At 36.0% G+C, this 15,963-nt stretch overlaps 1 protein-coding gene across 1 annotated transcript in view; it reads right to left on the reverse strand.

The window, feature by feature from the left end:
- SCCPDH (saccharopine dehydrogenase (putative)) overlaps nt 1-15,963 on the reverse strand; it is a 49,439-nt gene that overhangs the window by 24,052 nt on the left and 9,424 nt on the right. Inside the window, 6 exon segments of the mRNA XM_059068995.2 lie at nt 1,550-1,606; nt 1,698-1,817; nt 3,627-3,744; nt 4,406-4,536; nt 12,741-12,790; nt 15,085-15,214. Coding sequence (XP_058924978.2) covers nt 1,550-1,606; nt 1,698-1,817; nt 3,627-3,744; nt 4,406-4,536; nt 12,741-12,790; nt 15,085-15,214 — 606 coding nt within the window.

The raw sequence follows: 15,963 nt of genomic DNA on the forward strand, positions 1-15,963 counted from the left end.
AAAAGAACTGAAAGAAGGGTCTTAAAGAGATATCTGCACACCCAATTTCATAAAGGCATTATTCAAAATAGACAAAAATAGAAGTAACCCAAGTGTCTATGGACAGATGAATTGATAAGCAAAATATGGTATATACAATCAGCCCTCCATATTCATGATTTCTGTGTCCACAGACTCATCCAATGTCAAATCCAAATTATTTGGGAAAAAAACTTCCAGAAATTTCCAAAGAGCAAAACTTGAATTTGCCTCATGCCACCAACTATTAACATACCATTTACAATTATTTACATAGTATTCACATAGGTATTATAAAGTAATCTGTAGATGATTTAAAGTATACAGGACAATGTCTATAAGTTATATGCAAATACTATGCTATTTTATATAAGGGACTTGAGCATCATGGATTTTGGTACCTGTGGGGAATCCCGGAACCAATCCTCTGAAGATACTTAGAAACAACCCTATATACAATGGAATATTATTTGGCATCAAAAGAAAGGAAATTCTGACACATGCTACAACATGGATGAACTCTGAGAACATTATCCTATGTAAAATAAGCTGATCACAGGACAAATTCTGCATGATTCCACTCATGAGGTTCTAGTGTGGTCAAACTCATAGACACAAAGTAGAATTGTGTTTGCCAGGAACTGGGGAAAAAGGGGAAAGGAGAGTTATTTTTTAATGGGTATAGAGTTTCAGTTTTGCAAGATGAAAACAATTCTGGAAATGGATGGTGGTGATGTTTGTATAATAATATGAAAGTACTTGATACCACTGAACACTTAAAAATGGTTAAGATGGGGAATTTTATGTCATGTGCATTTTACCACAATTAGAAGAGCGAGAGAGAGAAGAGAAGAGAAGAGGGATAAGAACCTGAACTAAGGTAGTTGCAATGGATTTGGAGAAAAATCTAGAATGATGCCTACATTCAGGATTGGGCAGATGACTGTGCCACCAACTGAGGTGGGAAATACAGAAGGAAGAAGAGGGTTCGGTGGAAAGACGTTTACATTTTACACATGAAATCTGAAGTGCCTGAAGCAGTTATGCTGAGGATACCGGACAGATGGTAATTCAACTTATCTACCATGGGGATCCAGGGTGTGTGAAAGAGGAAAGGGAAGGGAAGATTTGGGGGAGGGGGAGAGAGGACGTAAAAAAGGAGGAGATAATGAAGGAGAAAAATTGAAGAGTAAAAATATTTGAAATCTCTATGAAGTAAAGAGAATATAATTTCTGGAGCCAGATAGCTGGGTTCTCATCCTAACTTGGCCATTTACTCACTATAGGACTTTGGCAAATTTCTAAGCCTCTCTGTGACTCATTTTCCTCATTTGTAAAATGGAGATAACACCTCAAAGAGTGTTCAAAAAGACTGAGTAACCTAATTTATGTAAAGAACATAAAAGAGTGTCTGAAACACAGTAAGTGCTTCACCAGGTCTTAGCTGTTATTTTCACTACACTGAGGAAAAGTAAAAATGAAATAAAGAAAAATATTATTTTAGAGACCTGGATACAAAGGAAAGGGTTACCTGTTTTTGTGTTGGACCTTGTTTTGAAAAATAACCAAAGGAGAAGAGCCATGGGAACTATAGGAAAAAAAAAAAAACCTTTAGTGATATTTTCAAAAATTCATGGAAAATACTTCTAGAGGTCTAACTTCAGAGAAATATTACTTACTTTTATGAGGAGTTGCCTTCCAATGCCAAACTTCACAAAGAATAAAAAGAAAAGTCCAGCAAACATCAGCTTAATAACAGAGGTGACACCTCCCACAGTTACATAAGCAGCATACTGAACCTAGATGAAGAATATAAAGTCATGATGTTACTCCCTACTTTCTTAGACCAAGTAATACAAGAATGTTAGCTATTAATAACTTACTCTATAGTCATAAATATTGAACAAAAGCAGTTTCCATTTTATGAATGTGTTATGTTCCAAAAGCTTGTTCAGAAATCAGACACTGGGAGGACATTTTTAAAAAGAAATTATTAAAATGGGCAGAAGGCCTAAACAGACATTTTCCAAAGAAGATATACAGATTGCCAACAAAAACATGAAAGGATGCTCAACATCACTCATCATTAGAGAAATACAAATCAAAACTACAATGAGGTATCACCTCACACTGGTCAGAATGGCCATCATCAAAAAATCTACAAACAATAAATGCTGGAGAGGGTGTGGAGAAAAGGGAACACTCTTGTTCTGTTGGTGGGAATGCAAATTGATACAGCCACTATGGAGAACAGTATGGGCTTCCTTAAAAAACTAAAAATAGAACTACCATATGACCCAACAATCCCACTACTGGGTATATACCCTGAGAAAACCATAATTCAAAAAGTGTCATGTACCACAATGTTCACTGCAGCTCTATTTACAATAGCCAGGACATGGAAGCAACCTAAGTGTCCATCAACAACAATGAATGGATAAAGAAGATGTGGTACATATATACAACGGAATATTACTCAGCCATAAAAAGAAACAAAATTGAGTTATTTGTAGTGAGGTGGATGGACCTAGAGTCTGTCATACAGAATGAAGTAAGTCAGAAAGAGAAAAACAAATACCGTATGCTAACACATATACATATGGAATCCAAAAAATTTTAAAAAGGGTTCTGAAGAATCTAGGGGCATGACAGGTATAAAGATGCAGACGTAGAGAATGGACATGAGGACATGGGGAGGCGGAAGGGTAAGCAAGAGAGTGGCATGGGGCTATACACACTACCAAATGTAAAACAGATAGCTAGTAGGAAGCAGCCGCATAGACAGGGAGATCAGCTCGGTGCTTTGTGTCCACTTAGAAGGGTGGGATAGGGAGGGTGGGAGGGAAAAGCAAGAGGGAGGAGATACGGGGATATATGTATATGTATAGCTGATTCACTTTGTTATACAGCAGAAATTAACACACCATTGTAAAGCAATTATACTCCAATAAAGATGTTTAAAAAAATTTGTTAAAAAAAAAAAAATTGTTGCAAAAGCTAATTAGCTCCCCCTACTTGAACACAAAAGTCCACATAATCTATATATAAAAAGTCCATAACAATATACCTGAGTTTAACAATTATATATTATAGGGTGTAGACTCCACTTACAACCTCTTCTATAAGAAAATACTCTCTCTTTTTTTTTTAAAACTTGAGATAGTTTCCTCTTCAGGCCTCAGCAGTGGGAAGAATTACTTCCCTCACCAAATGGAGTAGGATAGTTCTCTAGAGGTAGCAAGGAGATAAGAGAGAAGAACCTAGACACCTCCATAAGCAACAGAAAGAGTATTCTAGCAGCTGAAACTCTCAACAGGACTGTTGGGTGTTTACGATACCAGGATTTCCTATATTGAACTTGCTGCTATTGTGTTACATTAAAAAGGTATTCAGAAGGTCAGATTTGAATTATGGGAGAAGGCTAATACCATCCCCATAAAATGCAAAATGTTCTACACTACTAATTCTTTATGCTTCCAGAAACTGAAACATGCACTATTTTATCTCTTTCTTTTTTTGCTTTATAAACATAAAAATCCTACATTAAAATGATAGGGGAACTGAAACATAGAATACTCTTTATTAAAAAATAAATCATATACACTTACAGGTGATTGCTCTAAATTTTCGTGCAAGTAACGCTGAGTCCGCTTCACAACAGACACATCTGCTCCCAAGAAAGGAATGGAATAACTGTTGAGTTCTTTGCAGTACGAAACTGGCCACCTGCAAGACACAAGCATGTTGCATCTTCTCCATTTACAGTGACCACAACTTTAACTAGTAAATTTCTGAATAAAAATTTTAACTCTTCTTGAGGCAATTAATAATAACAGTAAAGATGGCAGATCTGCTCTTAATTAAAATTTACTTCAGTATTTGTCCTTTGTTCTCTACACCTGCACCCAAACAAGTGACAAGTTGGAACAATGTAGTATTCTTCACACCATGGGCACTTAACACATATAGTTTAACCATGTTTCATACCCCATCAGTTTCCCTAGATAATGATAAAAAGAACACTCATTTCAATAGCCAAACTCTGAGTTTAGAGTTCTCACATACAAATACTATTAACAGGTTGATTAACATACATGAGATCATCACATTTTTACTGCATGAAATTTAATTGATGTTTAATTTTTATACTGATAGTGAAGTCATAAAACTGATTTTTTCCAGAATTTTCCCAGAATCCAAATATATTATTATATATGAAGTACTTAAACTTAGGGTAACATATTAATTATATTTTATTTATCTTTGAAAACAATCCTGAACTCACTATAAAAGTCTCCAGGCTTTTCTTAGTAGCATATGTTATTAACAGTTAGATAAACAACAATATGGATAGATAAACTGAAGAATAGATTTTGAGATAATATACCTTCTTTTCAATTTTGGACCAACAATTGGGACAGGCTTCAAATTGGACTCATTTCGTAGTTTTTTCAAATTACTCTGATCTCCAAAACCATAAACCGCTGACTTCCAGGTACCATCATGAATGCACAACCCCTAACAAAATAATTCAAGAGTTAAAGCAACTTCCCTTAAAACTGACACAATATTGTAAATTAACTATACTCCAATAAAATTAAAATATTAGAAGAAACATGTCTTAAGGGATAATTACTAAAATGTAAAAGCAAGTAATTTATAATTGATACAAAGAACATTTCACCTCTATTTGAGCAAGGCATAATCCCTTATTTAATAATCTTGAGATAAATTTTTATGACTGGCTAGGCAGCAGTAAAACTCATTAAATTTGATCAGATTCACTATTTACACCCTATTTATATATTATATATTTACAAACATATGCCCTTTCTTCTTTCCTCCTACCATTATTTATGCTCTTTCTAATAAGTTTCACTTCATCATTTTCACTCAACTATTTATCACTGATTGCTTTAAGCAGAAAAAAAGAAACACTAAAACCATCAGAAGATTCAGGTTTTCATATAACAGCTTTGATGAAACTAAAAGGTAGAGAGACAACAACCTAATTTCCATTTTGGTACAGATTAATTTCTTCTGTTGGTTAAAACTAAATCAGAGCTAAAAGTTTTAAGGGTTTGATTTGTGAAACTATCCTCAATCTGCACCTAGACAATCTGACCTATTTGCAAAGATTTCCAAAAATCAGGAGAAAATAGTTTTTTTAAAAACGTTAAGAGTATCTTCTCATACAAATAAGCCATCAAAAAAGCAAAAATTACATTCCATTGTAAAAATCTTTCATTTTGTTGAAAAATAGAAAGAAAAGTGCACAAGACATAAAAGTATAGTTTAATGTAATTATGAAGCTAACATCATGTAAACCCAGAAGGCCCTCCTTCTGTCCTGCCTTTGTGGTAATCAAGAAAATTCCTTGCTTTTTAAAGAGTTTTACCACCTAAGTATTCATTTCTAAACAGTGCAGTGAGTTTTGCCCATTTCTAAATTTTACAGAAATGGAACCATATAATGTATATTCCTTGAGTTTGGCTTCTTTTGTTCAAAATTGTGATCTTAGGGTTCATGATGTGTTAGAAGGACCTCCTACTCTGTTGTTGACCTTCCATTTTCTTAATGGTGTCTTTTGATATAAAAAGACATACTCAATTTAAAATTTTAAATGTATTCCACTTTTTAAAAAATATTTAATGCCTTCCGTGTCTTTTTCAAGCAGTCATTCCCTGTACAACATGGTGACTACAGTCTATATTATATAGCAAATTAGAAATTTGCCAGAAGAGATGATTTTAAAAGTTCTTAGGACTTCCCTGGTGGTGCAGTGGTTAAGAATCTGCCTGCCAATGCAGGGGACACGGACACAATCCCTGGTCTAGGAAGACTCCACATGCCGTGGAGCAACTAAGCCCGTGCACCAAAACTACTGAGCCAGTGCTCTAGAGCCCGTGAGCCACAACTACTGAGCCCATGAGCCACAACTACTGAGCCCGTGTGCCACACTACTGAAGCCCATGCACCTAGAGCCCATGTTCCTTAACAAAAGAAGCCACCGCAATGAGAAACCCACTCACTGCAATGAAGAGTAGCCCCCGCTCGACACAACTAGAGAAAGCCCGCATGCAGCAACAAAGACCCAACACAGCCAAAGATAAATAAATAAATTTTAAAAAATCGTTTATATGCTTAAAAATAAACATATAAAGAGCTGCTGATAATCAGATTCCAAATAAAGAAAAGTTACTTCAAAAAAAATAAAAACAAGTTCTCACCACAAGAAAAACAACTTAAGCATGGTGATGGATGCTAAGTAGTGGTGATCATTTTGTAATATAAATAAACATTGAATTATTATGTTGTACACCTGAATAGTACAATGTTATATGCCAATTATACCTCAATAAAAATAAATTAACAAAAAAAATGTATTTCTGGAAAAAAAAGAAGCCATTCCTGACCTTGAGGCCATGAAATATGTCATCTTCTAAAGCCTACTGTTTTGCCTTAAGCATTTAGGTCTATAACCCACCTAAACTTGATTTTTGTGCAGTGCAAAGTATGAGTCCAATTTCATTGCTTCCACATACCCATCATCTCCTGAAAAAGACCCTTTACCATAAATCAAGTGCTCATATATGCACAAACTACTCTGAGTACTTTATCCTAATCTGCTGGCCTATCAATATCTCCCTGCCAATGTAACACTCTGACTTAATAATGTATTTTTTGGGGCTTCCCTGGTGGCGCAGTGGTTGAGAGTCTGCCTGCTGATGCAGGGGACACGGGTTCGTGCCCCGGTCCAGGAGGATCCCACATGCTGCAGAGCAGCTGGGCCCATGAGCCATGGCCGCTGAGCCTGTGCGTCCGGAGCCTGTGCTCCGCAACGGGAGAGGCCACAACAGTGAGAGGCCCGCGTACCGAAAAAAAAAAAAAAAAAAGTTCTTTTGTTTTTCTTTAACATCTTTATTGGAGTATAATTCTTTACAATGGTGTGTTAGTTTCTGCTTTATAACGAAGTGAATCAGTTATACATATACATATGTTGCCATATCTCTTCCTCTTGCGTCTCCCTCCCTCCCACCCTCCCTATCCCACCCCTCTAGGTGGTCACAAACCACCGAGCTGATCTCCTTGCGCTATTCGGCCGCTTCCCACTAGCTAGCTATTTTACGTTTGGTAGTGTATATATGTCCATGCCACTCTCTCACTTTGTCACAGCTTACCCTTCCCCCTCCGCATATCCTCAAGTCCATTCTCTAGTAGGTCTGTGTCTTTATTCCATCTTACCCCTATGCTCTTCATGAACTTTTTTTTTTTTCTTAACTTCCATTTACATGTGTTAGCATACGGTATTTGTTTTTCTCTTTCTGACTTACTTCACTCTGTTTGACACACTCTAGGCCCATCCACCTCACTACAGATAAATCAATTTTGTTTATTTTTATGGCTGAGTAATATTCCATTGTATATATGTGCCACATCTTCTTTATCCATTCATCTGTCGATGGACACTTAGGTTGCTTCCATGTCCTGGCTACTGTAAATAGAGCTGCGATGAACATTTTGGTACATGACTCTTTTTGAATTATTGTTTTCTCAGGGTATATGCCCAGTAGTGGGATTGCTGGGTCGTATGGTAGTTCTATTTGTAGTTTTTAAGGAACCTCCATACTGTTCTCCATAGTGGCTGTGTCAATTTACATTCCCACCAGCCATGCAAGTGTTCCCTTTTCTCCACACCCTCTCCAGCATTTATTGTTTCTAGATTTTTTGATGATGGCCATTCTGACCGCTGTGAGATGATATCTCATTGTAGTTTTGATTTGCATTTCTCTAATGATTAATGATGTTGAGCATTCTTTTATGTGTTTGTTGGCAATCTGTATATCTTCTTCGGAGAAATGCCTATTAAGGTCTTCTGCCCATTTTTGGATTGGGTTGTTTGTTTTTTTGTTATTGAGCTGCATGAGCTGCTTGTAAATTTTGGAGATTAATCCTTAGTCAGTTGCTTCATTTGCAAATATTTTCTCCCATTCTGAGAGCTGTCTTTTGGTCTTGTTTATGGTTTCGTTTGCTGTGCAGAAGCTTTTATGTTTCTTTAGGTCCCATTTGTTTATTTTTGTTTTTATTTCCATTTCTCTAGGAGGTGGGTCAAAAAGGATCTTGCTGTGATTTATGTCATAGAGTGTTCTGCCTATGTTTTCCTCTAAGAGTTTGATAGTGTCTGGCCTTACATTTAGGTCTTTAATCCATTTTGAGCTTATTTTCGTGTATGGTGTTAGGGAGTGTTCTAATCTCATACTTTTACATGTACCTGGTCCAGTTTTCCCAGCACCACTTATTGAAGAGGCTGTCTTTTCTCCACTGTATATTCTTGCCTCCTTTATCAAAGATAAGGTGACCATATGTGTGTGGGTCTATCTGTGGGCTTTCTGTCCTGTTCCATTGATCTATATTTCTGTTTTTGTGCCAGTACCATACTGTCTTGATTACTGTAGCTTTGTAGTATAGTCTGAAATCAGGGAGCCTGAGTCCTCCAGCTCCATTTTTCGTTCTCAAGATTGCTTTGGCTATTCGGGGTCTTTTGAGTTTCCATACAAATTGTGAAATTTTTTGTTCTAGTTCTGTGAAAAATGCCAGTGGTAGTTTGATAGGGATTGCATTGAATCTGTAGATTGCTTTGGGTAGTAGTCATTTTCACAATGTTGATTCTTCTAATCCAAGAACATGGTATATCTCTCCATCTATTTTAATAATGTCTTGATATTCAAGAGCATCCTTTAACCTTATTCTCCTTTAAGAAAGTGTTGACTATTCTTGGCCCTCTGCATTTCCATATACATTTTAGAATTAGTTTGTCAAGTTGCATACTAAAACAAAACAAGCAAGCAAAAAAAAACCTGTTTGTGATTTTGATTGGAATTATATGGGATTGAAAATTAATTTAAGGAAAACTGACATTTTAACAAAATCAAGTCTTCCAATCCATAAATATGGTGGATTCTTCCATTTATTTGTCTTCTTTAAGGTCACTCAATAACATTTTATAGTTTTCTTCACAGAAATCTTGTAGATTTTATTTTATATCATTTATTCTTAAGTACTTGATTTTTTTTTTTTTTTTTTTTTTTTTTTTGCGGTATGCGGGCCTCTCACTGTTGTGGCCTCTCCCGTTGCGGAGCACAGGCTCCGGACGCACAGGCTCAGCGGCCATGGCTCACGGGCTTAGTTGCTCCACGGCATGTGGGATCTTCCCGGACCAGGGCACGAACCCGTGTCTCCTGCATCGGCAGGTGGATTCTCAACCACTGCGCCACCAGGGAAGCCCAGTACTTGATTTTTTTAATGCTACTATAAATGGTCTCTTTTTAAAAAAATCATTTTCTCACTGTGGCTGGTATACAGAAATGCAATTGATTTTTATATTACTGTTGTATCCAGCAACAATAAAAACTAGAGTGGAAATAAATGAAACAGAGAATAGAAAAACAATAGAGAAAATCAATGAAACCAAAAGGTGGTTCTTTGAAGAAATCAACCAAATTGAAAAACCTTTAGCTAGACTGACAGAGAGAGAGAGACAGAAGAAGAAAGAGAGAGAGAGAGAGAACTCACATTACTAAAATCAGGAATAAAAGAAGGGGCATTACCAATCTTACAGAAATAAAAAAGAATATAAGGGAATACTATGAACAACTGTATGCCAACAAATTAAACAACCTAGATGAAATGGACAAACTCCTAGAAAGACACTGTTATGGATTCAATTTTGTACCCACCCCATATTTATATGTAGAAGGCCTAAACCCCGGTACCTCAGAATGTAACCTTATTTATAAGCAGGGTTGTTGTAGATGTAACTAGTTAAGTTGAGGTCATACATATTGGAGGAAGTGGGCCTCCAACCCCAAACCATTGGTGTCCTTATAAAAAGGAGAAATGTGAACATACACACATCATATGAAGATGAAAGAGAGGTCTGAGTGATGCATCTACAACAAAGGAACACCAAGGATTGCAAGCAAACCACCAGAAGCTACGAGAGAAACATGGAACAGATTCTCCCTCACAGCCCTCAGAAGAAACCAAACCTGCCAATATCTTAATCATGGACTTCTAGCCTCCAGAACTGTGGGAACAATGTTTCCCTTGTTTAAGCAACCCAGTTTGTGGTACTTTTTTACCGGAGTCCTAAGAAACTAACACAGACACAAACTAACAAAACTGACTTAAGAATATAAAGAAAATCCTAACAACCTATAAGAAGTGAAGACATTGAATTCTTATTATCTCTTCACTGATTTCTAGTATAATTTTATTATAGTCTAAAACATACTCTAGAACGGGGGTTGGCAAACTATTTCTGTAAAAGGTCAAACTAAATATTTTAGGCTGTGCAGGCCACAACTGGTCTCTGCTGCATATTGTTTTTTTATTATAGCCCTTTAAATATATTAAAATTATTCTTAGCTTACAGCCATATAAAAGTAGGCCATGGGCTGACCCTGCTCTGGAGCTGCACTATCTGGTATGGAAGCCATTATATAGCACATATGGAACACCTTCATCACTGTGGGAAGATTTACTGGACAGCACTGTCCTTGAGTATATGATTCCAACTCTCTGAAATTCTTTTGAGTCTTGCTTTATGGTCTAAAACATAGTTTAAGATTCAATTTTTTATGTAAAGTAACAAAAGCTTAAGGGGAAAAGTAGGATAAGGAGTAGGAGAACAATCCTCTGCCAAGGGATGCATAGAATCAAGGGAGTTATCTTTGTCCATCCTTGTGAAATTAAGGCTCCGTAGTTTGCTTTAAGAGGAATGAGGAGGAGATGCACTGACTAGATGTTTTCAAATGTCTGGTTCTGATTAAGGCCCAACTTTGAGTCCTTACAATAATAGGACTTAATAACATTTATTGAGTGATTACTAAGTGCCAACCACTGTTCTGATTTATATTCATTGACTAATTTAATCCTCATAACAACCATATGAAGGAGACACTATTATCATCTTCCGCTACAGATCATCTTCTGCTCCTCTTTCAAAGGAAGCCTCTTTTCTAGCTCTGTTTTCTATCTCCCTGTAGTGGACATCTGTTTTTTTGTCAGTCCTGCATTAATTTCCTGCAGGGAATTCTTAATTCCCCTACCCTATGTTCTGCTTACAAAACTCTCTTTCCTATTGGGAGTTTGTTACGTGTTGTTGAGAAGGGCTTGGCCCTATGATTCCCTCTCCAGAGGCCCATGACCCAGGCCTGGGCAACCTTATTACTCCATGACCCCAGGTCACACTGTTTGGCTCAAGAATGACCAAATGACCCAATACTTGACTAATCTTCCCCATCTTTGAATATTCACACTCTGCTAGCTGTTCCTGGGAAATCATGAACCTTATGGACAATGCATACCTGGGGCTGCCAGCACCTTCCCCCACCCAGATTGTGAGAGCCTACACTGAGGAGCACAGAAGTAATGCAGAGACAGGAAGATGAAGAGAAAAAAATGAGTTCCGATAAGACCATTTGAACATCCAGATCCAGCCATACTGTTTACTTGCAGATGTTTGGTTACATGAATCAATAAATTCCTTTCTGTTTTGTTGGTTTAAAGCAGGTTGAGTTGGCTTTCTAACTCATGTTCCCCAGAGCTCCAAGCATGTCTTTCTTCCTCATTTCTGAGCCTTTGTTTAGGTTGCTGCCTCTCACCTTCCAAATGCTATTCACTTTTCAAGGTTCAACTTAATAAGGCTTCTATGAGGCATTCCCAAATTACTCAGGCCCACTATCACTTCCCTTTATTCTGATACTCTAGTGGATATTATCTGTAACCACAAACTTTAGCAAGTTTTATATAGTTCTTCATGTTTATTCACCTGAACCTACAATCCAGACAAATAAAACCATTACTTAAACATGCTCCACTCCACCCTACAGTTACATCTTTATTAAACTATTTCCTCTCCCTTATCCACATCTCCTCAGCACCAACCTTTAAAATTCCATATCCCAGCTTCTCCAAAAAGTCCTTGATCTCTGGCCTCCCAGCTAGATATAACTCCCCATTCTCAGAATCCTATAATATTTCATCTGATCTCTTTAATAACAATTTTTGTCTCCTGCTGGTCTAAATTATTACCTCTTTAAGGGTTTGCATGTTGTTCATTATGTGTCACACTATCTTGCACTACTATATATATGTGCATTACATGATATTTGAAATACTGAATATTTTTTAAAGAGAATAAATACTTATGAAGCCTCAAGTATAGACAGAGAATTGGGTTAGACACTACTGGCAGTAAAACTACTACCACAAAACATGGTCCTTTCCCAGAAATGCAACTATCTTATGCTCCCAAATAGACCATAAATTCAGTGAGATTACATTTACATTATACATTTCTCGTACGGCCATAAGAGCACCTAATGCCAAGTTAGGCACATAATAAAAATGCACTGATTTGCACTAAGGTGATAATTTTCTAGGCTGACAACATTCATCACTTTAACAATGACAGATCTTTAGTGTTAGGATGATGGCTCATTCTAATAATGAACTGTGCAGTTTTAAACAAATTCTATTTGAAGTCAAAATAACTCTCAGCAATCTTTACTTTTAAAAATTAAACAGTGACTTTCATACACTAAAAATTACAACTGTATATACAATTTAATTAATCTAAACCTTTTTAACAGGCAAGTATCATTTCCAAAATGTTTTAAATATTAACATAGAAAACACATGACAAAACAAAAACTAACCTCAGGTCCTGAATGTATAGTCAGGAAACTTTCCACAGCAGTCAGTGTACCTAAAAGAGAAGGAAAATCGTAAAAGTAAAATCAAATAAAAATCTATTAACCCAGAATAAGTAATAATAAGCTATTCCTATTCATTTAGAGAACATTTTTATTAGGCCTACAGCTGATATAATGAGGAAAATCTGTGCTATAACAGTATTATTAGGTTATTCTAAACAGATTTAAGGAGCAGCTAAAGCCAGATAAATTATCGGAAAAATAGTAGCTTAGTATAAATTAACTGCTGGTACTCACAAAATCTTTTCTAGTATTCAAACTGACATTGCAAAAAAATCTCTTCCAATAAGGCAACAATTTAGCTCACTGATTCTGGAAGACCATCAGTTCTCAAAACTACATCTATGGGAATTATTCTATTTTCCAATATGAGAGCTTTCAAGAAGACTCATTAGTAGTGACTTACAATAAATATACAGAAACCCTACCAAAATGGGCCTTTGTGATGGCTTATTAAATACTTAAAGTAAGGCTAGTTAAATGAAATAAAAATATAATGAGTAAAAACAAAGTGGAAAACCAAGGCCAGAAAAAAAGGGGAGAAATCAATTATATTAACCATGAGGACTAATACATACGTATAGTGGCTAAGTATTTAATTAATCTTTGAGCTTATTGAGAGCAGTAAGACAAAAGAAAAACATAATGGGCTAGCTAGTTCTCAAAATCTGATAAAATATACCAATTTGTTAAGAGATTGTATTCCTAGTTTTAATTCCAAGAGAAAATTAAAGCCGTGGGGCCTTAGAAAGTTGACACTGAGCAAAGGTAACAAATAACCACACCATCCACAATGTTACAGCAGAAAAGAACTGAAGCCACATAAATAACACTTATCTGACACTGTCAAAAACCAAGAATAATAGATCATTAAACTCTAATTCACTGGAGAGGATTCTGAGAGTTGTTAAGAGAAAATGGCCTGGATACATGGCTCTTTGATCTAACCCTGCTGCACAGAAAGAACATGTATTGCCTAAGGCAGTATGCAATGAAATGTGAGCCACCTGAATCAACAATTAGCTGGGGTATTTGTTAAATGCTGACTCCTAGGTTTTAGTATCTGAAAAAAGTTTTAAAATAAACCTTAAAGTAATATTTCTCCCTTAAAAATAAAAAAGGACCTATTCAAAATAACAACTATTAAATATTTAAGAATAACCTCAATAAGAAACATGTAGGATCACCATGAAAAATACTCTAAACTTTTTCAGTAAATGGAGATTTTTTTTAGTAAGTTTTTTAATAAATGGAAATATACCAGATCCATGGGTTGAAGACTAAATAAATATTTTAAAGACGTTCAATTCATGCCCTTCTCTTTATTGGGAATGGTTCCAGCATTTCATCATTAAGTATTATGTTGGCTACTGCTTTCTTTTTTTTTTTTTGTGGTACGCGGGCCTCTCACTGTTGTGGCCTCTCCCGTTGCGGAGCACAGGTTCCGGATGCGCAGGCTCAGCGGCCATGGCTCACGGGCCCAGCCGCTCCGCGGCACGTGGGATCTTCCCGGACCGGGGCACGAACCCGCGTCCCCTGCATCGGCAGGCGGACTCTCAACCACTGCGCCACCAGGGAAGCCCGGCTACTGCTTTCTGACATTCACTGTGTTGAGAAAGTATTCAATAAATGGCGGGCATGCGTGTTACCTTTGTTGAGCTTTGGTTTCATAGTTACCGTTCTAACATAAACCGGAACACTTTCCATATTTTTAAGCTCTAGAATGGTTTATATAGAACTGGACTTATCTGCTTCAGGTCATTTTATAAAGGAACACTTTTTATATATGTATAACATTCCACTGTTTTACTATAATAGTGATTTTTTTCCATTCTTATTGTCTCCATTTTATAAATGAGCTAAAAAAGATGTCAAAAACCTTGTTCAATACTTTCTAGCTTTGTTCGTTTAAAAAAAATTAAAACTTTCCAACTATAGTATGTGTATAAATCATACTTTTAAGATGTATTAATTCCTAAACAAAGCAAGTTTGAATTTGTAATCCCTGCCAAAAATTTTTTTCCAGCAATTGTATAGCTATAACCACAACTAAATTCTAATGGAGAATTCCTTCTTTTAGAACACTTATAGTACTATCCATACCTCAAAAAACAATAGTGTCAATATCATTTTCTAACAAATACAGCTATATTAAAAACAAAGTATGTGTTTTAATACTACCCATTAATAGTTGTTTCTTTTCTAAAGAAGATTTTAGTTCACCACAATTACAAACATGAAACACCTCTATTTTAAATTCCATTATTGCTTCTTGATCAATAATTACCATTCATTTTATTTCTGGTATATATTACTCCCAGATCTGCTGGAATGGAGTCAAAGCCACTGCTTCCAACGATATAAGCCCCTTTTTCTGCAGCTTTCTCATGATACTTCCAATACATTAGTTCCAGAAACTAAAGATTCAAGACAAAAGATCTAAATCAGAGCTATGGAGAAACATCTAGACCAAAATTAAATGATTTACCTTTAAAAACAAAGCAATTAAACTGTGAAAATGTTAACCAAGATGGCTCTGCAGCAAAATATTAACTGTCAAATAGTTGGCACTTACTCAGCAAACATACCTACTATGTTCCAGGTGGTGTGAGAGGTATGCAGATCTGACTTAATTCATTTTTTAAAATGACTTTTAAATGCAAAAGTAATACCTATTATGAAAAATTAATATAGAAAAATACAAAGAAAACAAAAAAAGGTTACCCCAAATCAAATCTTCCAGATGAACATCATTACAGACATATATCTGTGCACGTATGTAAGTAGAAAGAGTGGTAGGAAAGGAGGGAACGCAAGAAGGGAATAATGTCTGTTCAAATTCTTTGCCTGTTTTTTTTTTTTAAAGTTTTAGAATTACAGAAAAAAATTGAGTACTAGAGAGTTCCTAGGTACTCCACACTCAGTTAACCTTATCATTACATCTTTTACGTTAACATTTATTATAATTAATGAACCAATATTGATACATCATTACTAACTAAAGTCCCTATTTTGTTCAGGTTTCCTCAGTTTTTATCTAATGTCCTTCTTCTGTCCAGGATCCCATTCAGGATACCATACTACATTTAGTTGTCATGTCTCCTTAGGCTCCGCTGGCTGTGATGGTTTCTCAGACTTTCCTGGGTTTTGATGAACTTTACAGTAG

Source organism: Kogia breviceps, chromosome 1, assembly GCF_026419965.1.
Source record: "Kogia breviceps isolate mKogBre1 chromosome 1, mKogBre1 haplotype 1, whole genome shotgun sequence".
NCBI lineage: Eukaryota > Metazoa > Chordata > Mammalia > Artiodactyla > Physeteridae > Kogia > Kogia breviceps.